General features: G+C 44.8%; 1 protein-coding gene across 1 annotated transcript in view; it reads left to right on the forward strand.

Moving 5' to 3' along the window:
• Positions 1–924: 924 nt before the first annotated feature.
• sema4gb (sema domain, immunoglobulin domain (Ig), transmembrane domain (TM) and short cytoplasmic domain, (semaphorin) 4Gb) overlaps positions 925–27244 on the forward strand; it is a 33157-nt gene continuing 6837 nt past the window's right edge. The window contains exons 1-12 of the mRNA XM_056297363.1: positions 925–1063; positions 11922–12070; positions 12937–12999; positions 13515–13613; positions 14204–14297; positions 14539–14652; positions 15692–15846; positions 21380–21555; positions 23747–23885; positions 24324–24546; positions 25136–25251; positions 26061–26215. Coding sequence (XP_056153338.1) covers positions 925–1063; positions 11922–12070; positions 12937–12999; positions 13515–13613; positions 14204–14297; positions 14539–14652; positions 15692–15846; positions 21380–21555; positions 23747–23885; positions 24324–24546; positions 25136–25251; positions 26061–26215 — 1622 coding nt within the window. The remainder of the gene's footprint in view (positions 1064–11921; positions 12071–12936; positions 13000–13514; positions 13614–14203; positions 14298–14538; positions 14653–15691; positions 15847–21379; positions 21556–23746; positions 23886–24323; positions 24547–25135; positions 25252–26060; positions 26216–27244) is intronic.

Here is a 27244-nt window from a genome sequence, read left to right on the forward strand (position 1 = left end):
TAGCTAATGTACTGTGATGAGGGAGCGACGATGCATATCAGTCAATGATTTTCAGTCTGTGTGGTCAGGATTGGTAAAGAGCGTTCACACATAGCCCACTCATGTAAGAGATAGGATCTCTTGTCAGCAGTTGTTAAAGTTCCCTACAATTAATTGTTCACACACTGCCTGAAGAAGATATGCACATAGCAGGGTGTAATGAACGAGAGGTTTAAAAAGTGGAATTTCGGCAAAGGCTACGCTGGTACAGAAGATGTATAACCAGTGTTTCCACATTGTGCCTGTCCTACTATGGTTTGCATACTCTAAAGTGTATTTGTTCTTTTTTTGAGAGGGGGGGTTTCCCCCTTTTTCTCCCAAATTGTACTTGGCCAATTACCCCTCTGCCGATACGGGGTGGAGTCGCCAGCCGCTTCTTTTCACCTCACAGTGAGGAGTTTCACCAGGGGGATGTAACATGTGGGTGGATCACGCTATCCCCCCCCCCCCCCGAACAGGTGCCCCGACCAACCAGAGGAGTCGCTAGTGCGGCAACCAGGTCCTGCAGACACAGACAATTGTGTCTGTAGGGACGCCCGACCAAGCCGGAGGTAACATGGGGATTCAAACCGGTGATCCCTGTGTTGGTAGGCAGCGGAATAGACTGCTACGCTACCTGGACGCTCCCTAAAGTGTATTTGTTCTTTGTCACGTGACCTTGATTTTTCTGTTTTTCACTGCTCCTCTTAAACTCTTAAATTCAACAGTAAGTAGGTATGTCTTTAACACGTCTCTTTTTCTGTTTGATTTAGCCTGCTGTTGTTGGAAGACGAGCTGTTAACCAGGAGCTGCCTGATAAGAGTGACAGACACATTTCTTTTGTGTTGAAGAAACAAATCACAAAAACACAGAGGCCACACTGGTACTGAAGTCTGTCTGCTGAATATGGGGGAGCAGAGATCGCCCCGTCCTCTCCTGCTGCTGCTGCTCCTGTTTCTTGGCCTCCTGTCACAAGTATGGGCCTTCCCCTTCAGCCCCTCGCTGGACCTGGATGTCACCCCCAGGACCACCGTCTTCACCAAAGGTAAGCGAGAAGCATTAAGTCACAGATGGACAGATGCGCACACACAAACACACACCTACAAAGGCATAACTTCTTTAACGTTTTTGTTTGCCATTTCATATATTCACTCATACAGACCCCCCCCCCCCACCATCACCACACACACACATGCACACACACACACACGCACAGTAAACAGTAAACACAGCACCACGCCCTGCCCTTATTCAACACTGATGCTGCTCCAGCTTCTCCCTCCCCAACAATTTACACAAGTGGCACAGTTTTTTTTGGAGGCGGCCCTGAAAATTGGCTCCGTTTTTCCTGAGAGTTATTAATCGCCTCTCTCAAGCCCTGTCCCAGTTCACACCGCTCACACAGCACCTCCAATGAAACAATAGATAAGAGGCTCTCTCAGGTCCCGTAAAAAAAAAGCCCCTCTGCAGGGCAGGACCTGATTAGTTCCCCTCGTATAGAAAATGCTGCTGAATAGGTGTATTTGGTTGAAATGCGGAGATTCACTCACATCATTAGCACCTCTGCTTTACTGCTTTTCCGTAGCAGCTCACCTTTCCCCTCCTCTCCTCTGTCTCCATCACTGCGGCAGAGAGCACCGCTGCAGCTGCGGAGAGGGAAGGGAACTCCAGCTGCACCGTAACTCCACCTCTCTCCACCCCTCTCCACTCCTCTCCTCTCCTCTCCTCTCCTCTCCTCTCCTCTCCTGTCCGGTCCTCAGAGGATGAGTATTATTAGAGGAGAGGTGGAGTGAAGAGCGCTGGCTATGCCACTGCCCCGCTCCTCAGCGTGATGTCATAAGCGCTATGGAGACTGTTGCAGTGTGTGATGCGATGCTTTGCAGATGGAAGGCACTTGGCATTTCGAGCACTAATTAGTCACAGGGAATTATAATATTACTGATCCAGCCATGGCTGAAATCCTTCCATTCTCAGCGTGTTTGCTGTTTTGTTGCTGCACTTTTGCTCTGCCGCAAGAAATATTATCCAAATAAATATATATTTTTCACCACCAGAGAAAATGCAAGGAATGGTCGGACAACCAGTCATCTGAATTTTTGCCTTACAGTATAAGTTTTATTTATTTTATTGAATAATAGTATTAAAGATACCGTATCAATTGCAGCCACCACAGGCAATGATAAAAAAAAAAGCATAATAGGTACCAAGATGTGGATAAGGCAGCTACTGGAAATGTCTATTGGAGCAGAAGACACTGGAATGGGTTCTTGACAATGAGACGGCCATTATGTCAGCCAGCTGACAAGAAACACTCGACAAGCTCTGAAGGCTTCATGTGATGGGACAGCGCTTTAGTTTAATAAGCTTCATTAAGCAAGTGTCATGATGTCACAAACAATCACAAACAATCTTCATTGACATCATCTCTTCTGAATGCCTCAACTCCTGTTTGCTACGCCACTGGATATTTATTTATACATTTCAATGCTCTCAGCCTGTCGTGTATTGTAAATCACGTTGAATCTGCTCACTGTGGACAAATTTCTTTCCTGCAGCTGGAGCCTGCGTCTCATCACAGCTCTTATTTTTCTCCTTGCCCTCACATAAGAAAGTCCTTGACCCACATTCTGCCTACCAAGGGATGTGTGAGTGCATGCATGTGTGAATGTGTATTAGATGTGTATTTGTCTGTCCGCATGTGTTTCAGTCTGTGTTGGCGGGGGGGGGGGGGGTGATGATGACTTGTTTACGTGTGTGCATGTATTCTGTATGAGTGCAGCTGAGTGCACACATGCATGTGTGCACTCCCACACACACACATGCACACGCATGCATGTCTGTGTGTGGGAGGCTGTATTTAAGTCAAGTCAATTTTATTTGCATAGCCCATTATTGCAAATACAAATCTGTCTCGGGCTTATAGCAACACAACATCCTGTCCTGAGACCCTCACATCAGATAAGGAACAACTCCCTAAAAAAAAACAACCTTTAACAGGGAGAGAAAATAGGAAGAAACCTCAAGGAGAGCAACAGAGGGGGGGAATCTCTTTAGTCACATCTAATACTTGCACACATACACATACCTCCCCTTTCAGTTCCTCTTTGGAGAGACATGTCACTTCGGGCACGCGGAGGAACGCAGAGATCCTCATGAAGAGGATGTGCCTGCCTGGCACTTGACTTGAGTGAATATGGAAATAAGATGGATGTGTGAGTGGGTGTGTAGTTGCTGAACTGCACTCCTACCTATAGGAGTGTATGAGATGTATTAGCAACGCTGTGTAAGTGGATTTATAATGTGTTGCACAGCTGGGGTGAGGGGGCACTCGTTAATTTACAGTAGGATGTGCAGATGGCCTGCGTGAGTGGGAGAGCAAGGCATGTGCCATAGAAGAGTCAGGATTTACAAGCACAAGCTCAGAAAGGCCCAAGGTGGGGTTTCCGGGTAGTGTAGCAGGCTATTCCATTGCCTACTAACACGGGGATCGCTGGTTCGAATCCCCGTGTTACCTCCCAGCTTGGTTGGGCATCTCTACAGACACAATTGGCCGTGTCTGCGGGTGGGAAAGCCAGATGTGGGTGTGTGGCCTGGTTGCTGCAGTAGCGCCTCCTCTGGTTGGTCAGGGTGCCTGTTCGGGGGGGGGACTTGGGGGGGGGGGGGTAGCGTGATCATCCCACATAGCAATGTCCCCCTGGTGAAACTCCTCACTGTCAAGTGAAAAGAAGCGGCTGGCGACTCCAGGTATCAGAGGAGGCGTGTGGTAGTCTGCAGCCCTCCCCGGATCGGCAGAGGGGGTGGAGCAGCAACTGGGGCAGCTCGGAAGAGTAGGGTAATTGGCCGGATACAGTTGGGGAGAAAAAAGGACAACCCCCCCCCCAAAAGAAAGAAAGGCGCAAGGATGTGTAGGTATTCAGAATTCTGTTATGTGCAGTTTAGTTCTGCCGAGTTTGACCCCTGGCCGGCGCCTGTGTGCCTAAAGGTATGCATGCGGATGTGAGAACAACTGTTTGCCTCTCCCTCCCTACAGTGAGATTAATGCTTGACTTTGTTCTGAACTCAGCTGTGTACTCATGGGGTGTCTCCTTTGCCCTGCTTCCTCTGCCTTTGCCAACCAGACCTGAAGTAATACACAACTGAAATATTGATGCACTTTAAGGTCGTCTACCATGGACGACGAGTAGTGAGGGCAAAAGAGGTCTCGGTAGCAGGATTCCTTTTCTGTGATGAAGTACAATGACTGTGAAGTCGTTAATGTGAGTAGGTTTGAAGAGGTTATTAGAGGAGAAGAATTCCAAACTTGCCAACCGGGCGTTACATTCTACATTTGGTGTATCGTTTTCCCCAACAGGGTTATTAAAGCGTGAGGTAATGCTGAGATGACATGTTTCCAACATCGCCTACTTAGCATCTAGCCGAGTCTCTTGTTAATTTAGCAAACGCGGAGCCGCTGCACACGCGGCATACTGAACAGCCAACACAAACATGATTACATTATCAAATGAATCGCCCCCCCCCCCCCAAGTCCCGCGGAGAGGAGACTGCGTTGTCGTACTTTGCCGGCACTCTGGTCGGTTTGTTCTCACTCACCGCGAGAGACACGATTCCCTCTTTGTAGTGACGTCTCTCTGAGGATTAAAAAAACATTAAAAAACTGATTGGACTTGGAAAACTCTTTCCAGCAACTTCCGTGAGTGGTGGTGTGGTGAGGCTCTGATCTGCTCCTCTCTGATGGTGCTGCCGGGTGGCTGTGACTCACCGACAGACCTGAAATAAACGAGGAGAGAAGTCCTATTTGTGTTTGTGCTTGCTTTTCATTGTTGAGATTAAAGTCTTGGCTGTCCTTCACCTCCCCACCCCACACCCCCCCCCATTTGTGTTCTTGGCAGTAAAACAATATTTAGTGAATGTGTGGGATGTTGCACGAGTGCAGCGAAGACTCTCGAATGTGCTTCTGTCATCACAAGTGGTGTGGTATTGTGGTATTGCATGATAGGGGACAAGTGTGTGTCGGCTGACAAATAATTCATGATGAAGTGGATTTGCAGACGTCCTGACTAGTCAGTTCCCCTTTTGCCCCACATGTTGTAAGACGGTGATACTCAATCATGTGCTGTGGAGAGCCATGACTATACAGGTTTTCATTCCAACCCAACACCACACCAGCTGTTTCACTGTCCAGTTGAAGTCACATCAGCCGGTGCAATTTTGGGATGGAAAGAAGGAAGAGTATCACTGGTGTAAGAGTTCTCATCACATATATGGAACATTTAATCATATTAGGTCAAACCTGTGGGTGTAAATTCCTCATTATATGCATATAAATTCTGGTCTTGTGTTTCAGGATGCTACTTTAAGCATGCCACTTCCTACTTCCCCCCACTTCCTACTTCTTCTTTTTGCTTTGTCACCCCTTTTTCTCCCCAATTGTATCCGGCCAATTACCGCAACTCTTCCGAGCCATCCGGTCGCTGCTACACTCCCTCTGCCCATCCGGGAGGGCTGCAGACTACCCCATGCCTCCTCCGATACATGTGGAGTTGAACTGGTGATCCCTGTGTTGTTAGACACAGAATAGACTGCTACGCCACCTGGACTGCGGCGGCGGGGGTGAAGTAGGAAGTAGGAATTGACCTTCACTTCCTACTTCCAATGCAGTGTTGTTCCTGCGTCATATGGCATACTATGTAAAGTGTACTTGTAGATAGTGGAATTACACATAAAGTACACATTTGCAAAGCATGTAGTTAATCATTCACCTTCAAATAGCAGCGTGGCGGATTGAGTTGTAGAGAGACAGCCCTTTAGCTGAAGGAATTAGGTTTAAGATCAACCCTCCGGATTATCCTTGAGGAACACACTGTGTCACCAGTTCCTTGTGTACTGTTTCATAGTTGACACTAATAAACAGAAAGAGAACTTGCTTACAGAGCTCAAATTAAATATATAATTTAATCATATTCTTCTTTCAAAGCCTGATAGATAGTGATGGGGGAGTTACATAATGTTAGAGGAGTTGACAACAGCTGACAGGTCTCGCACTGTCAGAAGTGGTTAAATCAGGGCTCTCCTCCTAGCATTTGTACCCAGAACGTCATACAGCCGTGTGTGCGTGTCATGTGCTTTTTGTGTTGGTCTAAAAGGGCCTCATGAGTGATCAGTGAGTCACCAGGAAGCCACACGTTGCATTGTGGCAGGCCCCTACACACACACACAAACACATTCACAAACAAAATGACACGCAAAGACACGTACATTGGATGTACTGTACTCTTAGGACCACATTTTTTTTCCGAAAACGCACACGGCAAAGATCTTCTCAGCTCTGCATCACCGCAGGAAATGTCCTCGCTCTTTCTCAGTGAGGCAGCTGAAGGTAAAGTGTGTGTCAGTGTAAACAGGTTGGCACATGGGCAGGGGTGAGGGGTCAAAACAACTGCCCCTCAGAACATCTGTCAGTTTTGTTCCAAGTAACATTCACACACACACACACACACACACACACACACACACGCACACGCACATGCGCACACACACTTGCAAACATGAAGGCTACAGTAAACAGAACCAGCCAGCGGGCTGAGATGGTGCCGGCACGCCCTACTGCTCTGTTGATTCTCCTCATCGATTCGTTCGTAAAAGCGCACAAGGTACAACATGTGTGCTGTGCGTACAAAATAGTGACAGGCCACTATTTTGTACGTCTTCCTTGACCCTTACATAATCCGTCCTTCCTGTCCATGCTTAATCCTTAGTTACATTCAGTGTTCTGGCCTGTTTATTTACTGCATTGATAGGTGTGCATTTGTCAGTTGTCAAGAAGCCAAGACAGTGACATAACTGAGTTTCAGATCAAATGGTGATTAGAGACATTTTTATACTGCTTTATCGTCCTGCTGGCAGTAGCCAGGGCACGTCATTGGTGTGAAGTCACTGTGAAATAGCAAAAATTGAAGGGAAACTTGATTCGGGAAGTTTTCAATGATGCTCCTCATGTCGTCTGTGAGTAACCTTGCACTCTTACTATTCATACCTTCGCCATGCAACTGCATGTGTGTGTTGAGAGGAAATATGATTTTGGACCATGTTGTCCATGTTTCGTTTTAGGCAAGACTGTACTTACACCCCATTGATTCTTGGCTAGACTGCCCGGCGGGCCAGCCCTACAACCGCGGCTGTCGCTGAGTTATCATGTTTAGACTCACTGACTGACTGACTGATCATATCTGGCACGATTGGGCTGCTGGATCAGGTAACCAACAACGTCACTGACGTTACACGATTGCTCAGCAGATAGATATTACACGCTAACGAGCGGAATATATTGCTGCTCGTGCATACTACCGAAACGATAAGAACGGAATATTTTGCTGCTCTTTCCACATCTGCTTATGCACTGTACCAGTCCAGTACAGAGCGGAGCAGGAGAGAAAACAGCTCTCCATGTGCCGAGAGGCACGAGGGACAGCGCACAGATAAAGCTGAGTCTTATTAGAAAAACGAGAGCCATCAGCAGATAGAAACAGATGAAAGAGGAGGGGGCGTTAACATGTAATTAGAATAGTTATAATTACAATTAAAGCAAGTTCTCTTTCAAATCAAACATCCCAAGATATGAGTGGAAAGTGTTGTTCTTGCAACTGCATTTATAACCTTTAATTTTTACTCAAATGTAGCTTAACCATGTCATGTGATATGCTACTTAAGTACACTTTAACAACAAATATTACCGAGACCACTACGGAACATTTCAGATGAACATTTGATATCCAGGAATTCACATTATAGACACTACCACTGACTATCCCTGTTACAAATTGGCCACAATTTCAAAAATTGACCATACACGGTCCAGCCATATCCATATACTAGGTTTTGACCTAGTCTTGTTTATAGAATAGAATAGAATACTCTTTATTCATCATTTTGTACATACATACAAATGAAATGTACTTTCTGCATTTAACCCATCCTAGCTGTGTCGCTAGGAGCAGTGGGCAGCCACCGTGCAGCACCCGGGGACCAACTCCAGTTATTTCTTTCCATTGCCTTGGTCAGGAGTATTAAACCTAACAGGCATGTCGTTTTGATGGTGGGAGGAAACCAGAGTACCCAGAGGAAACCCACACAGACACGGGGAGAACATGCAAACTCCACACAGAAAGGACCTTGGACGGCCTGGGGTTCGAACCCAGGACCCTCTTGCTGTGAGGCAACAGTGCTAACCACTGAGCCACCATGCCACCTATGCTATTTGGTTGATGACTCAAAACTAAGCTAAGCACTGGTTTTCTGCTACACAAGTCTGGGATCTTTCCCTCGAAGTTTGGGGAGGAGGTGGCAACATTGATAAAACATACCAGTGTAGCATAGTTGTCTTTTTGGGGGGTTTTTTTTGGTGCCTTCTGTGACATCACAGATAGTAAAGTCAAAAGTTGCATTACAAACGCTGCTCTTGGCCAGGGACATTTCATGCGTCACCACAGTCCTGTCCATCAGCATCGAGCTTGTTACGTCATTCAACCACTATTTTTATAAGATAGAAGCCAGGGCTCATGCTCACTCTTGGATGCATCACGAGTAAAGGGCTTTACTTTGCCCCGGGCTGTTCTTGTATTTGCAAAACTGTTGGTCTCTTCTGTATCTTCTTCAATAATGGTCACGGTTTTGCTCCTGAAAAGGATGTTTCCCCGTGCATATTTTTGGACGTGCCTGTTTCCCTCATTTCCTAATAACCTCGCAGGCAACATTAAGACTTTCTTGTGTGTGTGTGTGCGTGTGTGTGTATGTGAGTGTAAAATTTGCACTTGCAGTGTAGTTGCACGGAAATGGGAGACAAGGAGTCCTTCCATGTGACTGCCCCGCCCCCTCCGCCAGCATGTCCTGACCTTTGGCTTAGTCAGACGAGATGCTCATTTCCCACTCATAGCCGCGGTAGTTTTGTTAGGAAAAAACTGGACACAGTGGGAGATCGACGAAAGTTACATAAATTATGTACCATTTACGTTGGAAGCCAGACCCTCTTAAGTCAAATTATCGTGATTCTCGCTGGTTTGATGTAAATTGATGGGGGTGCGTTGTCCAATCACTGAACGATCCAACGCAGCGGTTGAACGCAGCCTCTGAATCAGTGAACCGGTGGATGTCCGTGTGACTCCATCGCATCACCACACCACAGAATTTGCACAGCTCTTAATCTATTCTCTTGCGATTGCTGCTGTCAACTTGGTTGGCCTTTTAGGCGTTTTATCTATGCAGGTTTTCTTCGGATGAGAGCCGTATATTATGTCATTCTGACTGTCACGTGTGTAATCAGACTGACTAATTTAACCTCACGGAGGAGGCGAGATGGGCAGCAGGGGAGACAGGGGCTCCGATCTGATTCAGTCATATGGAGATTACCTGGAAGAGTTGAAGGGTGCTACGACCCAATATGACAATGTGGCGACAAGCCAGGGGGAGGAGGGAGGCAAGTGGCCCCATATGATCTTCAGGAAACCAAACACATTGTGATGCATTGTTCAGTATTGGAGAGACTGGTGGAAGAGTCACTACCATCCGGCGTAGTAGTAACAGTAGTAGTGGACTAGATGAATTCTTCTGGGTCTGTCTCTTTGTGTCTGCATCTTGTAGAAAAAGGAATTTCAGCTGTCTGTTTGCGTTGGATGATAGGTCCATGAGCTGGTTTGAGAACATTGTTTGGGTGACTAGAGCCTTACTGTGGACACGGGACTCGTCATTTTTGCTGTCACAATTGTTTTGTCTGTTGTTTTAAAATGAATTGACCGAGACCTTTTCCAAATTCATGCCGAAGCTTCTATTATCCGGACTCTGCGTTCCAACATCCAAAACTCTAACCTCCGCTTGTCACGAGCCTGCAACGTAACACATAGGATTCTGGGTAACGCAGTTCCTGACAAAGGCCTATAACAACACTTCCCTTCTTTAAAAAAACAAAAACAAAAACAAATTTCTTTCCTTAAGGATGAACAGCATGAAAGATCTTAACATACATAAACATAAATTACTCTTTTTTTTTTTACATCTCAGACACTTTCAATTAATCTGTCCGGTTTCTTAATAATCCTCCTCAGCCTGCTGCATGTTTCAGCAGATGTTTTGACCTCAGGACCTGCAGCATCCCTCACATAGGATTCTGGGTAATGCAGTTCCCAACAAAGGCATAGATCAACACAACAATTTCTCCTGAAATTTAAACCGAAGGATGCGAGCAGATTCAAATGCTTGTCATTTGTGGCATTGCGGTCTGCAGGGGTGGTTTGAAATCCGAACTGGGCTTCTGTCTTGACTCATCGCCTGTTTGAGAGCCTCATGGTGGAGTCTGTAGACCCTGAAATGCACCGAGTGTGACTGGGTGGAAGATCCAGCGACATAGCTGGGTGATGGGGGTTGCTGGTGCGGTTGCTGGGAGGGGGCTCCACAGAATGTGGGGAGGGGGGGAGGGGGACAGATGTGACGGGAGTTTAAGTGCCTTCAGCAGGAATTGTGCCCCAGTACTGCCAGACCTCATCAGCAAAAGTGTGACAACACCATCACCAGTGCTGTGCACATAAAGTACATGCTACGTGTGTGTGTGTGTGTGTGTGTGTGTGTGTGTGTGTGTGTGTGTGTGTGTGTGTGTGTGTGTGTGTGTGTGTGTGTGTGTGTGTGTGTGTGTGTGTGCGCGCTCATGTATTTTGAATGTGTTTAATGGGGGAAGGAGTTTCTTACAGTAAGTAGACCAAATTGGGATTATTACTTCCTTTACATTATGTGGCGCTCAGATAAAATGAAATGGAAAATATTGAAAACGTATTTCTCTTGGCTCATCGGATGTGTTGTCCTCAATGTGGGGAACCGGGTTATTCACCCGTCGCAAAGCTAAATATTTGATCACACCCTGGTCTACCACATCTGAAATAAGGGCAGGACATTCAGCTGAGTTGAGAAAGAAAAGGTGGACGTTTTTTTGTTATTCTCTGTTTTATTTTTTAAACCGGGGTGGGGAACATGACCCTCAAGGAGCGTAGTATGAGATTTGTAATTATTTGAGCTGCACTAAAAGTTTGATTTGCTTTTAGGGTCCACACTTCTTATCAGAAATAATTAAGAAAAGACAAAGAACGAAAAAAAAAACAGACGAAAAAGGGCAGGTGTTGTGTTTTACAAAATAGTGTGAGGGAAAGAGGGAGGGAGAGGAGAGGGATGAACCATGTAAGCTGAGGAAAATGAGTCAGCGTAGTGCAGATGAGCACATTAATTGCCATGTATTCTTCCCTCCCTCCATTCTCTTTCTCTTTCGCTCGTCCCTCCAAATACACTCTCTCTCTCTCGCTCTCTCTCTCTGCCCTGATGTTTCTCCCTCCCCTTCTGTTCTAAATGGATGGGAGCGTGTCCCATCTCTCAGTAATAAGAGAACTTGTATTCATCTCCCCCCAATCGATTTACTGTGGTGGTGAGGCCTCCACACTTGTCGTAGTCAATCTGTTCTCCTGTTCATTTACCTCTGATGGAGAGAGAAGGGCCCGCTGCAGCTGTGGGGGGGGGGGGGCAGTGGAGCAGTCAGTAGTTTAAGCCGGCGGTGCAGATGAAGTGTTGAAGATTTGCCAGCAGAACAGGCTGCTGTATCAAAAGGGAGCATTGGCCAGCTTTGGTGTAGCATCATCTTAATGTACACAGTTCATGAATTTCTGTTTAACTCCATTCAGTGGGATTAGTGCTGCCTCACCATCAACTTCCATATGTTCGAAATGGGTAAAATCATGCCGTTAAATTGTGCTTATTTTAAAAATGACCTGTAAAATAGTTTTCGTGCATTCATTGGGAGTATCATCGAGGGTATGATTGGGTGCCGTTAGGAGTTTATGAGTTGCATTAAAATGTGTGTCTGCTTGTTTTCGCAGGCCTGTTGGGGAGCCAGCGTTTTAGTGGCTCCACCCAGAACTACAGTACTCTGCTGCTGGAGGAGGAGATGGGCCTGCTGTACGTGGGAGGGCGGGGTGCTCTGTACGCGCTCAATACCTCCGACATCTCCACCCCTGGAAACCTCATGGTTAGTGCCAAGATACCTCTTTCAAATGTTCCTTACCATTTTTGTTTTTAACAATTTGGGGGCATCTGGGTAGCGTGGCAGTCTATTCTGTTGCCTACTAACATGGGGTTAACCGGTTCGAATCCCCGTGTTACCGCCAGCTTGGTCAGGTGTCCCTACAGACACAATTGGCTGTGTTTGTGGGTGGGAAGTCGGATGTGGGTCTGTGTCCGGATCGCTGCACTAGCGCCTCCTCTGGTCAGTCGCAGCGCCTGTTCAGGGGGGAGGGGCAGCTGGGGGGAGTAGCGTGATCCTCCCACATGCTACGTCCCCCTGGCAAAACTCCTCACTGTCAGGTGAAAAGAAGCGGCTGGCGACTCCACATGTATCGGAGGAGGCATGCGGTAGTCTGCAGCCCTCCCCAGATTGGCAGAGGGGCTGGAGCAGCGACCGGGACTACTCGGAAGAGTGGGGTAATCAGCCGGATACAATTGGGGAGAAAAAACCCAAAACAATTCGACAGCAAACCCGCGTTTTGAGCAACTTCTCCTCTTTCGCAAGTGCAAAACGAGGGCAAACTAATAATGGACTTAAAACACGGAGCAAAATCCCATTGTGTTCCTCCAGCTTTAGCAGATATCGTTTAAATGCACTGGGCCTTTATTCAAGGATTACTGAATGGAGTACTTTTTATCATACAACCCAAATAAAGAGAGTACACTGTGCGTCTCCTGCCCTCCCTCCTCCGTTTCTTTGCTCGAGCTTTCTCCTACTTTCCATCCTCTCTCTCTCTCATAAGCACACGTTTTCGTTCTTTCTATTTACCTCTTCATTTTTTTCCCTATTTGGCTGACTGAGTGGCTATTACTACCCCCTATTGTTTGCAGATTGATTGGGAAGCTTCCGCTGAACAGAAGAGGCAGTGTCTAAATAAAGGCAAAGACAATCAGGTACAACGCAGGCACTCTCATTCAACCAGTTCTTGTTAGAAGACAGGAGGTCTTTACAGAAAATGTAAAAAGTAATTATCACAAAATGTAAAATGTCAACAGTGCAGACTTTTGCTGTGGCATGAACCCCAATGTCTGTCTGTCTGTGTCTCTCTCTCTCTCTCTCTCTCTCTCTCTCTCTCTCTCTCTCTCTCTCTCTCTCTCTCTCTCTCTCTCTCTCTCTCTCTCTCTCTCTCTCTCTCTCTCTCTCTCTTTCTTTTATACATATGTAATCCATCCATCCAACCATCCATTATCCAAACCGCTTATTCTGTTTTTCTGTTCTTTACTTACTACTTAGAAAACTGATTTAGGAGTTTGAGCATTGAATCTGTAATTACCAGAAGTGATATTACTCCTTTTCATTGAAGGATAATTGCAGCAAATAGCACGTATGTATGAGACGATTTGACTTGCCCATGTAAGCGTGCCTATTTTAGCTGTGAATACCCTGTTCTGTTCCTTGTTCCCTGCAGACTGAGTGTTATAACCACATCCGGTTCCTGCAACGCTACAATGAGACTCACCTGTATGTATGTGGAACGCATGCCTTCAGGCCCCTCTGTGCCTACATAGTAAGAGCTCCTTTTCCTGTTCTCTCTCTTATTGTGGGTTCAAACTATAGATTAGGCCAACAGCTAAACTATATTGAGTGAAAAACAAGCACTAAATGAGTGTTTGTACAATCCTGTTTAAGGCCTAATGAGGGAATTTGAATTTGAATTGAATTGAATTGAACCCAACTCAACTAACTCAGTTCAGATGAAAATAAATTAACAAACTCAAACTGACTGAAATATTGTGAATTAGTAAATCAAATAAGCTCGTCCATAGGGTTAGTGGTTGTGTCAGGAAGGGCATCCGACGTAAAATTTTGCCAGAATAATGCGGATTGACAAGACCGCCATCGGTGTTGTGCCCTCACAGGGTACCGATGGAAACTGTCGATTCCGCTGTGGCGACCCCTGGGAAATAGGGAACAAGCCGAAAGGAGAAGAAGAAGAGTAAATAAAATAAGCTCACATCTACTCGAAATGAGCCGTACCTACCCAAACTGAATTGAACTGGGTTAAAACTGAACTGAACTTCATCGAAAGCAATCAAATCACAACGTGGATTGAAATAAATGTAGCATAAATGAACTGAACCCTGCTCTATTTGTCAGGATGCAGAGCGGTTCAGCTTTTCATTGGGCATGGAAGAAGGCAGAGACAGGTGTCCGTATGACCCGGCCAAGGGTTACACCGGCCTCCTAGTGGGTAAGGAGCTCTATCTTTCATCTGTTGGTGTAGTCAAAACAATATGGAGACACAGGGAATATGTCCACCTCTCTCCAGGAGGCATTTATGGGGTCACAAAGCAGGACAGACTCTCTTGGTAACATTACACTGGATGCAAGTATAATGACTATGCAAGGCAGTGAGGCAGTTTGCCTGCCACCTCTGCAATGTACACTTCCTTGGCTTTCACAAGACCACCGCTTTTCATTTATCCTCTCAGATGGAGAGATGTTCACTGCCACTCAGTACGAGTTTCGCAGTTCTCCAGATGTCCGTCGTAACTTCCCGATCCCCACACTCAGGACGGAGGAGGCCCCTACCCGGTGGCTTCTGGGTAGGTACAGAAGATGACACAGGAAGGCTGGAACTGCACAAATGCACGCAACAAGAATTAGTTAATTAAGTTGTATCTATATTTCTTTATTCTTTATTCATTTGTGTATTTACATTAGGGGTGGGAATCACAGAGTAACTCACGATACAATACTATCACAATATGTTGCCCATGATAACGATGGTGTCATGATACAGTGATTCTGCAATACTCGATACATTGAAAGACAATCATCTACGATACATCACGACATCTGTGTAACTGAAGAAGAAAAAAAATACCCCTTAAAATGCAAAAACACACTGACTGCAACTTGTCCACATGTGCCATCATTCCAATGTAAAATAAAATCCATCCATCCATTATCCAAACCACTTATCCTGCTCAGGGTCGCGGGATGCTGGGGCCTATCCCAGCAGTCATTGGGCGGCAGGCGGGGAAACACCCTGGACAGGCTGCTAGTCCATCACAGGGCATATAAAATAAAATTCCCTGGCAATTTGTTCCCTCTTTTTGTTCTTCGTTTGAGTTTGACTGTTATCAATAAAATTGGAAAAAAATGATCACAAGGAAAAAAATGTTTTAATAAAAATATTGATAATTGGCGCCAGTGTCTCGATAGCGTATCGCAAGAAGAAGTATTAAGATATATTCCAGTATTGATATTTTACCCCACCCCTAATTTGCATTGCTCCTACTATTGTGTTTTGACCTCCTGCACGGCCCATTTCTTCTCTTAAACTGATCGATGGATCAAACCTCATGGACATTTTCTACATTTTGATCCCATCAGGGATTTCCTTTGTGTCATACTAAAGTTGTTTATTTTACAGGCCTGTCAGAATCCTTCTTGCAATTGATGAAATACCATTTCAAAATGAGAATTTTCTCAAAAAATGCGCTGCTCCTTAAACTGGCTTAGATGTGGGCATTCAATTATCATTAAAAGCTCCATCTAGTATTTGGTTTCCTTGGAGACACTCGATGAGCTGCTAATCTGTTTGTGTGTGTGTGTGTGTGTGTGTGTGTGTGTCTACAGAGGCAGATTTTGTTGGCTCGGTGTTGCTGAAGGAGAGTATCAACAGCTCTATCGGGGACGATGACAAGGTCTACTTCTTCTTCACGGAGAGGAGCCAGGAGCAGATGGCATATCCCAGTCAGACCAGGGTGTCCAGGGTAGCCCGTGTCTGCAAGGTCAGAGAGCACATTGTTTAACCTAAAATGGTATCGGTGGTTCTCATTTGTTTTCTTGGTCTGGAACGCACACTAGAATAGGGCCAAATCTATATGAATTTGTAATTGAATTTTCTTGGTCAGGGACACACAATCAAATAGGGCCAAACTCTATATGGATTTTTGATTGAATTTTATTCTATCCTCAATGTCAGGGAAGGGGCAAGGTCACACAAATCACCAAGGAAAGGTGCTGAATAAGCATCTGGATTATTAAGGCTTTGATTTTCATGGAATCTTATGCTGTATGTGCCCCCTGTCACAATTTTCTATGAGGCACAGCATTCTTTGCAGTAGTCACAGGGAAGGACACCAATACACAGCCAAACAAGAAAAGCATTAATGGATTGAAGGCGTCTCTCTGTTCTTGATGTCTGAGGAGAGTTGCTGATCTCTTGTGAGAACACTTTGAGTGCTGAATGAATCTGCGCTTGTTTTGTCACCATGTGTGCATCTCTAATCTTGATCTCTTAAGTGAGGTACTTCTCGCTATGCCACTGTTGCCAGGCAAACTAAAAACCCACCAACCCCCACCTCCAAAGGCAGACCCCCCCCCCGACATCCATTCCACTGTTCCTTCCTCTGCCACTCCTCTGCCTCTCTTTCCACTTCACCTCATTTCACTTGCAATCAGTGTCTCCCAGCCAGACGGCATGCCCTGCAACTGTTCATCAGGATTCAGACAAATTTCTACTTTTCTCGCTTTTGTTCTCTCACTCTCCCTCTCACTCTTCAGCTCTCTCGCCCATCTTTCTCTATGGAATTACACCTTGGTGCAATCATCGTCAAAGTACAGTGTTGTGCCATAATCGCTGTTGCAGCCTCTCTGAAAGGAGAAGAATCCAGCTTTCTGGCAATGAGATTAGGGCCCCCTCCCTCCGTTCCTATATTCCAGTGGTGGTGCAGCTGCTGAGTAGTAGAGGAGTGTGATGTCTCCAGTCAGAAATAGGCCACAACAGCTAATGCAGATGTCGTTCTGGTCCCCAGCTCAGCCCGGTGGCAGACAGACCCCTCGGAGGTTGGAGACATAGCCGTAGACAGTGCAGTGGCAGTAGCTCCAAGCCAGAAACAACTGGAGATGTGCCATTTTTCTGATGCTCCACTGGTTGCCCTCTTTTTGTTGTCTGCTTCCCAGCCAATCAGCATCCACTTCCTCTACCATCACGACCCATATTTCCCCTCTTGGGAAAATACATGCGGTTGAGCTACAGTGATAACCTGCTATCCAACTCTTGTTTATGCTGGTATTTGAATGGTGCCCATCTTGATTCCTACTCTTTGAGCTTTTTGCCAGAGCTGGGTAATATATTTATATAATATCAACACTGATATTTGAGATCAGATACCATCTGGGAATTTTGGTTATTGTTGTATTGTGATATAACTTAAATGTTGTCATTTCCTTGTTTTAAAGGCTGCATTACAGGGAAATGATACCATTTTATTGACGTTTAGACAATTTTAATTGAGTGAAATGAACTATGAATGCCTCTACCTGCTTGGTCATCATCTCCACTTTACAAATGATCATTTCTCAAAAATGTCTTATGTGTGTGTGTGTGTGTGTGTGTGTGTGTGTGTGTGTGTGTGTGTGTGTGTGTGTGTGTGTGTGTGTGTGTGTGTGTGTGTAGTGTGTGTGTGTGTGTGTGTGTGTGTGTGTATATTGATAATACCAATAGTCATTCCCAAAATATTGCCACATTATCGATATCAAGGTATTCAGTCAAAAATATCATATTATTCGATTTTGTCAGTATCGCCCAGTCCTAATTTCTGCCATCTCTCTCTCTGAGATCCATTTGTTGAGAGTATTACCCTTTAAAAGCTGATGTGTTTTATGTCTTTCAGGAGGGCAGGGAGCCCTTCTGTATTTTGTGTCATTTACTTCTCCTTTCTCTCATTTCAAACAGACAGAGTGGTTGTCATTTCAGGAACTTCTAGATGCAGGTGTTTCTGTTTTGGGTGTTAGCATGCGATGTTTTTTTTTATTATTAAAGCTGCTTTGTGTGGGAGGCCGAGAAGAGGCACAGAACTCAACAGGCCTTTTTGATGAATGATACGTGCTCACGGAAGACATAAATGAAGAGAGATGAAGTTCTAATTCAGACAAAGATAAAAAAAAGCCTCCCGTCTTTCTTCCGCTCTTCTAAATGAGGTGCTTTAAATCACTCTCTTCAGGAGTGGTTGCTTGCAGCTTTACCTCCCAGTGCTACCGAAATGCAATTAGAGCAAATGTGCAAAATACTAACTGTGAGCCTGTGTACTGTGTACTCACATCCAGCCTCATAAAACTCAATCTCCCACCTCCTCCTTCATCTCGCCTCGCCTCTCCTCTCCTCTCCTCTCCTCTCCTCTCTTCTCTTCTCTTCTCTTCTCTTCTCTTCTCTTCTCTTCTCTTCTCTTCTCTTCTCTTCTCTTCTCTTCTCTTCTCTTCTCTTCTCTTCTCTTCTCTTCTCTTCTCTTCTCTTCTCTTCTCTTCTCTTCTCTTCTCTCTCTCTCTCTACTCTCCCTCCTCACTCTGTGTGTGTGTGTGTGTGTGTGTGTGTGTGTGTGTGTGTGTGTGTGTGTGTGTGTGTGTGTGTGTGTGTGTGTGTGTGTGTGTGTGTGTGTGTGTGTGTGTGTGTATGTTTGTGACCAACTTCCCAAATCTGGTTGTCCAGGTGGATGGTTTAAATCAGAGGGGGAAATAACACTCATACTTTACTTCATGTATGATGTATGTGTTAGTTCAGCTAACTGGATCACAGTGTTGGGAGATTTATTACCAGAAATACACATTTTGGGCATCCGGGTGGCATGGCGGTCTATTCCGTTGCCTACTAACATGGGGATCGGTGGTTTCGAATCCCCGTGTTACCTCTGGCTTGTTCAGGCGTCCCTACAGACACAATTGGGCATGTCTGCGGCTGGGAAGTTGGATGTGGATATGTGGCCTGGTTGCTGCACTAGCACCCCCTCTGGTTGGTCGGGGCACCTTTTCGGGGAGGGGGAACTTGGGGGGAGTAGCGTGATCCTCCCATGTGCTACGTCCCCCTGGCAAAAGTCCTCACTGTCAGGTGAAAAAAAAAGCAGCTGGCAACTCCACATGTATCGGAGGAGGAATGTGGTAGTCTGCAGCCCTCCCCGGATCGGCAGAGGGGGTGGAGCAGAGATCGGGACAGCTCTGAAGAGTGGGGTAATTGGCTGGATACAACTGGGGGAGAAAAGGTGGCAGAAATCCCCCCCCCCACACACACACAAAAAAGAAATGCAGATTTTATCATATGTGGACAGAAAAGTTGAGATTTCATGCAGGACTGATGTCTTTCATTGAAATAAACCATATATTTCAATGTTTCCCTTAAAAAAATAATGTAAGTGTGCAGTTACTGTTTAACCTCGACAACCATCATAATTTGCTCTCCTCTAACACTGAAAAGAGAATATGGGTTTTAAATTTAAAGTAGAATGTAGTTTGCCCCCGACCTTCGGTGTCGTACCTTTACAGTTAAGTTACATAATCTGGAGAACAACTGTTCATCAGCAAATTCTGGATAGTGCAAATTTAGCCGCCAGTGCTAATCCCTGCACACCTTGTCGGCCTATTTATTTTAGTATGCCACAACGCTGCTAAACATGTTCATAAAATGTTTGTAAATGAAGACTGGTGATAACTGGAGATACCCTCACCTTGCCTCACCACCACCCTCTACTCAACTCCGCTGGTCTGTGCACTCAAGTCAAGTCCCCGCCACACTCAGCGTCCTACAGCGGCTCTCCGAACCTTGTCAGGTCATGGCACAGCTCAGGAGGTGGTCCTTTGTAGCCCATACACCTTTGAAACATGAAACCTGGCGTTATTACAGACTGTTGGTCCACATTCATCCCTCACTTATTTCTGACCCAAGCAAGGGTAGTTTCTCTGCAGGGCTGACCTTTTCATAGTCAAGGTCATTCCCTGTATTTATTTGATCATTCTTATAGATGATTAGCGGCCTATATATTTTTTAGGGAGTTGTTCTTTATGTGATGCAAGGGTCTAATGACAGGATATTGTGTAGCTGTAAAGCCCCCTGAGGCAAATTTGTAATTTGTGATATTGGGCTATACAAATAAAATTGACTTGACTTGACTTGACTATATAATTGGTTCTTAGACTAAAGGGGAAAAAAAGACATGCATGTTAGGGTTAATACTCCTGTCTATGCGCCTGACTAAGGCAATGGGAAGAAATAACTGGAGTTGGTCCCCGGATGCTGCACAGTGACGGTCACTGCTCCTAGCTCCACAGCTAGGATGGGTTAAATGCTGAGAGTAAATTTCATTTGTATGTATGTACAAATGACTAATAAAGAGTATTGGCCACATGTACCCTGGCTCTGCCAAATGTCGGAAGCTACGCAGGTGTGGGCTTGGCTAGCACTTGGATGTGAGACCTCCCCGGAAAACCGAGTTGCTGCTGGAAGTGGTGTTGGTGGGCCAGTAAGGGGGCAGTCTTCCCTCTGGTCCTAATAAAAACATCAAATCCCAATGCCCCAGTGTAGTGACGGGGACACTATGCTGTAGGAGACGCCATCCTTCGGATGAGACGTTAACTCGAGGTCCTGACTCACTGTGGTCATTAAACAGCCCATGGCACTTATCGCAAAGAGTAGGGGGTTCCCCAGTGTCCTGGCAAAATTCCCAGCCTGGCTCTCTCCATTTAGCTGCCTAATCACCCCCCATGTAATTGGCTGAATTATTCCTCCCTCTCCACCTCAAGCTGATGTGTGGTGAGCGTTCTGGTGCAAAATGGCTGCTGTGCAACACCCACCTAGGTGATGCACATTGATGGTGGTTAAAGTGAGTTACCCTCTTCAAGTGAGGCACTTTGGGTGTCTAGAAAAGCGCTATATAAATGTAATGATTATTATTATTATTGTTATTGTTATTATTAACTGCCCAAACTATTTGATAGCTCTTGATTTAGCTTGTATGAAAAAAATACATTTGCAATTGATTCAAATGTTGGATTACACTGTAAATTACCTATCTTGGCATACATTAAGAGAGAATGTGTCATAACATATGTGACAGACAGAAAACAAAAATTAAAAGAGACCAAAATTATTCCCACCTTTTAAATAAAGAGCCTGCTGAAATTCCCCCCAGCTATTTTACATCAACTTGATTTTGCCTTATGATCACCAACATTCATTTTGAACACAGAGCTACAAAAGAACCAAAAAGTAGAAGTTTCTAGTTGTCGGCTGGGCTTTGAGCTGCAAAGAATTTGGTTGCCCAGGCATGAAGATTGGTTGTTCTGTTTGTCTGGTCAACCGATTTGTTCAGCCCTGCATCTAGCTATATATCAATTGTTGTCACTTCCTGGATGCTTCACAGTTGGTGTATATGAACAGAAGTGTGTGACTGCATGATTTGAGAGTGTAGAGTATATCAATGCTAGTGAAAGACTGTGCTAATCCATCCATCCATCCACCCATACATCCGTTCTTTCATTATGTCATGTCTCCAGGGTGACTGGGGTGGCCAGAGGACCCTGCAGAGAAAGTGGACCTCCTTCCTCAAAGCCAGACTGGTTTGTTCTGTCCCTGAATACGAGCTTCACCTCAACATCCTACGCAGCGTGTTCGTCTTGCAGGAACAAGACACACAAAGCAGCATCTTCTATGGTGTCTTTGGCCTGGAATGGTAGGAGAGGACAAATGATTCTGCTTCAGTTTGACACAATACTTGCCTTCAAATCACAATCACTTTATTTATCTCTAACACCTGAATTACAGGCATCTAGCAGGTTGGAGTTCAATATCAATTTAGCTGTTTCTGAACCCATTAGCTCCCACTGACATTGTGACACCCCGGTAATGGGACAGTGTCTGTAACCAATAGACCATCCTGCCATCCAATTCTCCATCCATCTTGCCATATATGGTTGTAAGTGGCTATACTGAGCAAAGTGAGTTTAGACATAGTATGTTATTTAATGCTTGTCGAGTTGTTCTGTCTTAAACATTATTGATCTTCTATCACACCTCTTATTTACCAAACATTTACAGTAAGGTAGTACAGCCAAACACTCACATACTCTTAGTGAGTCTTTGTGGGCAATCTGTGAATGTTTGGTGTGATGTGGATTTTAGTGCCCTGTAGATTAGATTTCCATTTCTGGAAACGACTATTATACATCACGCCATGGCTTCGTAAGTATCGCAAGTGGTGTTGTAGTCATTCCATATACCATTTCATGCTTGTTTGCTGACTGGCATCTGTTTCACAGTGAGGTTGAATTAGATGTGAATTTGAAGTTGGAGGACAGAAGTGTACGTGGGGGGAATGTGACAATGTCAGAGGAATGGTTGCCATTGGAGTCTCTGGCAGTAATGTAGTGTGTGTTTATGGTGATTCAAGAGTCATGCTGCAACAAACTGTTCCCTGGGTTTTTAGATTCAAAATGGAGAATATAATATTGCAACGGACAAGTAACACCATCATTCACTCTCTGTGCCTTTCTTTCTTTCTTTCTTTCTTTCTTTCTTTCTTTCTTTCTTTCTTTCTTTCTTTCTTTCTTTCTTTCTTTCTTTCTCTCTGTCTAGCTGTCTTGTCATGTCTCTCTCATTCTGGGGGTTGCACACCTGTGTGAGTAGTCCCCTGTCACTCTTCATTGAAATCCTGTGTGTAAGAATGAGTAAGCCCTTGAGCAATGCCGCATAATGATTTTGAAGACAGATTCTGGTTTCACGTCGATCTTTTTTTCCCTCATGTGAATGGGTTTGAAGGCTAAGGTGGGCACATAATGGGCCTAGGAATGTGAATCAGACATTTCTTCCCCATTGCTAATCTTACCTTTAGGCCTTAAGATTAAGGGTCACCTGTCCCACCTCGCCGACTCATGCCGTCGTTATTCTGCGGTATAAAACCTTTCCTTCAAAGCTGTCATGTCAAAACCATGACTGGGGCTGTTTCATGTGTGACTCACAGATAATGGGTTTCTCATGGGGCGTCTTTCAGAGTGTGTTGTCAAAATGCTTTGGAAAAAATACTTCAAACAAAGTTTGTCCCATGGATTGGCCAGAGGAAGTTACTCATCGAATACAGATAACCACAGACAGAGAAAGTGTTGCACCTGTCAGTGACACAACCCCTATGTTTCTGTTCAAGGCAACTTGAAGATCTCCAAGAAGGCTGAAATGAGGGTCAAAACCAAAACTCCAGGTGTCCGGGCAGCGCAGCGGTCTATTCTGTTGCCTACCAACCAACACAGGGGATCGCCGATTCGAATCCCCGTGTTATCTCCGGCTTGGTCGGGCATCCCTACAGACACAATTGGCCGTGTCTGCGGGTGGGAAGCTGGATGTGGGTATGTGTCCTGGTCGCTGCACTAGTGCCTCCTCTGGTCAGTCAGGGCACCTGTTCGGGGGACCGGGGGAAATAGCGTGATCCTCCCACACGCTACGTCCCCCTGGCAAAACTCCTCACTGTCAGGTGAAAAGAAGCGGCTGGCGACTCCACATGTATATTGGAGGAGGCATGTGGTAGTCAGCAGCCCTCCCCGGTTTGGCAGAGGGGGTGAAGCAGTGACCAGGACGGCTCGGGGAGCAGAGTGATTGGCTGGATGCAACTGGGGAGAAAACAAGGGAAAAATCCACACACAAAACCCACCCTCCAACCCCCCCCCCCAAAAAAAAAACTCCACTGGGACACGCTTAATGTTTAGTAAATAATTGACAGAGTTTCTTTTGGATCTGTGAAATGTTTAACATCCAGTCTGGGTGGCAGTTGCTTCCCAGATAATGACCTCTTGATGTTTATACAATGTCAAATTATTAATCCTGAATACATGTTCTCTGTGTGTCTTTTTTTTGGGGCGGGGGTTGTCTTTCAGGAAGAATATCAAAGCCTCTGCTATATGCCAGTACTCTTTCTCAGATATACAGAGGGCCTTTGAGGGACCTTACATGGAGGTCCAGGACTCAAAGTGGAGAGAATACACAGGGAAAGTACCAGAACCGAGACCTGGCTCCGTAAGTGTCTGAATTCACATGTCCGTCCCCCCATCCAGTATTGTATGACCTGCCCTGTATCATATTACTACTGTGTCACCTCTCACTCTCTTCTCCCTTATTTGTTCTCTTTGTACCTGCAACTGGAACATTGTGCCCCCCCCCCCCCATCTCTGTCTGTCTCTGTCTGAGTTCAGTTCAGTTCAGAGTGATTTTTTTGGCATGAAATACATGCGCACATACTGCCAAATCCTATATTTTGAACATAAAGGAAATAGAGATCAAATAAGATATAATTAAATAAATTTCACAGCAGTCTTTATCTCACTCTCTCTTTAGCTCTCTGTCTTATCTCTTTCGCTCCCTCAATGTCTTACTCGTTGTCTCTCTGCTTCTCTCTCTCTCCCCTATTTTTCTCCTCCCGTCTCTCACTTCTACTCTCTCCACGTGTCTCCCCAGTGTATAACAGATTTGCACAGATCACAGGGAATCAACTCATCTCGTGACCTGCCTGACAATGTCTTGACCTTTGCCCGGAGACACCCACTGATGGCCAGCCAGATCCAGCCCACAGGGGCCCGACCGCTCATGTTCAAGAGGAGCATCAACTATGTCAAAATAGCCGTTCATAAAGTTCCAGCGCTGGATGGAACAATTTACACTTTCCTCTTTTTAGGAACCGGTGAGATTGAGATACTATATCATGCAGTCCAGTTTATTGATCCACCATTCAGTCAGTCAGTCAGTCAGTCAGTCAGTCAATCAAGTCATCTAAAACCAGAATCAGTTTTATCTGTGCTCTGTATTGGTGGGTTGCTTTCATAGGTCACCATAAATATGACACAAAATCTTTTTCCAAAGCAGCATGTATAAGGTGTAAGGTGTAGAAAAATAACCAAAAAATGTGAAAAAGAATAACAAAAAATTGGTCTCTTATTTACAGAATGCACACAAACTCTGCTAGAACCTAACTGGCTACTTTCATAGAAAGCTCTATATTCAAATGGCTATGTATATAATGGATAGTATATCATAATATAACAAGGGAAGTGGTTCTCTAGTATTACACATGCATTACAGAAATGTATACAGATCTAGAAAATATCACTTTGGGTTCTGTAGTAAAACAGTCGAGTCATAACTGATAGCAACTTTTGCACATTGCGGTTTGATGTATTTTAATGTTTGATTTTTATTCCACATGCTACAATTTCCACACACTGTTGTTCAAGTCCAACAGTCCAACGTAATGGTGTATGTTTTTGTTACAGATGATGGCTGGCTGCACAGAGCAGTTGAGATTGAAGGCGATATGCATATCATAGAGGAGCTGCAACTGTTTGATCAACCCCAACCTGTAGAAAGCATGGTCATATCCTCGACTCTGGTATGTTTTATGTAGAATTTATTTAATTTGATTGGGCTGCCAGACACTAATCAAAGGGATCTTGAAAGCATCACTCAGGGGTCGGTTTTCAAAGGTTATTGAAATGCAATTTGGATTGAGAGCACTGCTGCACCATGTGGACAGTTGTTTAGGCATGTTGTCACAGATATTGTACATTCAGATCATGATTTGGCTAAACTACACATAAGATGGTAGCTACAGGGTGTATATACTCTCTGTTTAATCTTGACATCAGGCAATAATTTAGTCACACGAAGTAGTGCTTTATAATCCTTTGCTGTTTGCAGAAGAGCTTCAGTTATCAACCCCCATCAATTTTAAATGGACTGTTCTCAATTAACTGTGTTTAGTGTTTTGGGGGAAAACGAATATGTAGTCTGCTGTGAAGGGCAATTTCTCCCCAGAGCACTTACTTCATAGCCATCAAAACCCAGTGGCAGGCCATGCTCTTTGGGCCTGGACCGTCATGACTTCTTGAAAGTCACCAAAAAATACCATAGACAACAGCCACATCTATACTGCCACAGTCGCATGCACAATCTGTACCACAATCACACCTTATTTACTAAGCGCAAAGCCAAATCCAAACACTAATTGGACAAGCGATGCATAACACATTATCAACAAATTCAGCTAAATGCATAAAGATCACGACCATTGTGTGCATGCCAAACAATATGCAACCAATTCAAAGAGTATTTCAGTGGCAACTCTGAGGCCTATAACAGTACAGTACAGTACAGTACAATACAGGTAGACTGATCATGTATATGTAATTCATCTTGCAGCGGAGCATCTATGTTGGCTCCCACTCTGGGGTTGTTCAGGTGCCAATGTCATCCTGCCAGAGGTACACCTCCTGTTACGACTGCATATTCGCCAGAGACCCCTTCTGTGGCTGGGATGGGAAAATGTGTGTGGAAATATCCTCACAGGCACAGAGGTAAAGGATTTGTTACTAGTTGTACCGAGAAAAGCTCAGAAAATGCAAATGCTTTGACACATGAACAAATAGACACAATTTTCTCACAGGCAAGGAGATAGTCAAGGATTTTTATTTTACTTTTGTCCTTTTCCGTCCTGCCTCTTAGATCGGTTTATAAGTTTATAGAATTCAGGACCCCACTCGGATCCTTGTCTGCCTTATTTTGGCCACCAAAGTCTCCTGACATACTAGTTAAGAGACTAGTTTGTTCTTGATCCTTGATCATATGGATCCTTTTTCTCCCCAGTTGCAGTTGATAAATTGTCTGTCACAGGCTATCCATCAAAGTATTCTGAGCACTTTCTCTAATTTATGTTTTCATACTAGATGAAACCACAATTCTAACGTATGTCTCCAATGAGGCTTTGAATTTCCTTTAATTTTACATATTGCTCTAGATTTTTCCATTTTACTTCATACTCCTTAGTACACCAGTAAATCACTGGTCTAATTTGTGCTGCACAGAAATATTCCCTAAGGTTTGGCAATGCCATACCGTCTTTATGTTTCTCAGTCTGTAGTGTTTAAAATTTGACTCTTGGCCTTTGACCATTCCATATAAACATTGAAATAACTTTATCCCAGGCTCTGAATTGTTTCTCAGGTATTTCAATTGGCAGTGACTAAAATAAGTAGAGGAGTCATGGAAGTATATTCATTTTATAGTATCTATTCTTGAACTGAGGTCCAGTAGCAGGACACCCCACCTCTTAATATCATTCCTAATGTCCTGATCCACTTTGATATAGTTGGCTTTATGTAGTTTATCAATTCCTCTTGTTACAGTAACCCTGGGGTATATCATTTTTTTGAACTACAATTCAAGTTTTATTCCATGTTTTACTCTTTGGCTCCATAACGATAGAGAGATGTGGAGAATTTTTCGCTCCCTCTCCAATACTTATCCTGTCTCTCAAGCAGGGACATGGTGGGTTTGATTGACATCGGTTAGGTGCCGACCCCTGAGGTGATGGTTTATTCATCATC

Source organism: Lampris incognitus, chromosome 17 (genome assembly GCF_029633865.1).
Source record: "Lampris incognitus isolate fLamInc1 chromosome 17, fLamInc1.hap2, whole genome shotgun sequence".
Taxonomy (NCBI): domain Eukaryota; kingdom Metazoa; phylum Chordata; class Actinopteri; order Lampriformes; family Lampridae; genus Lampris; species Lampris incognitus.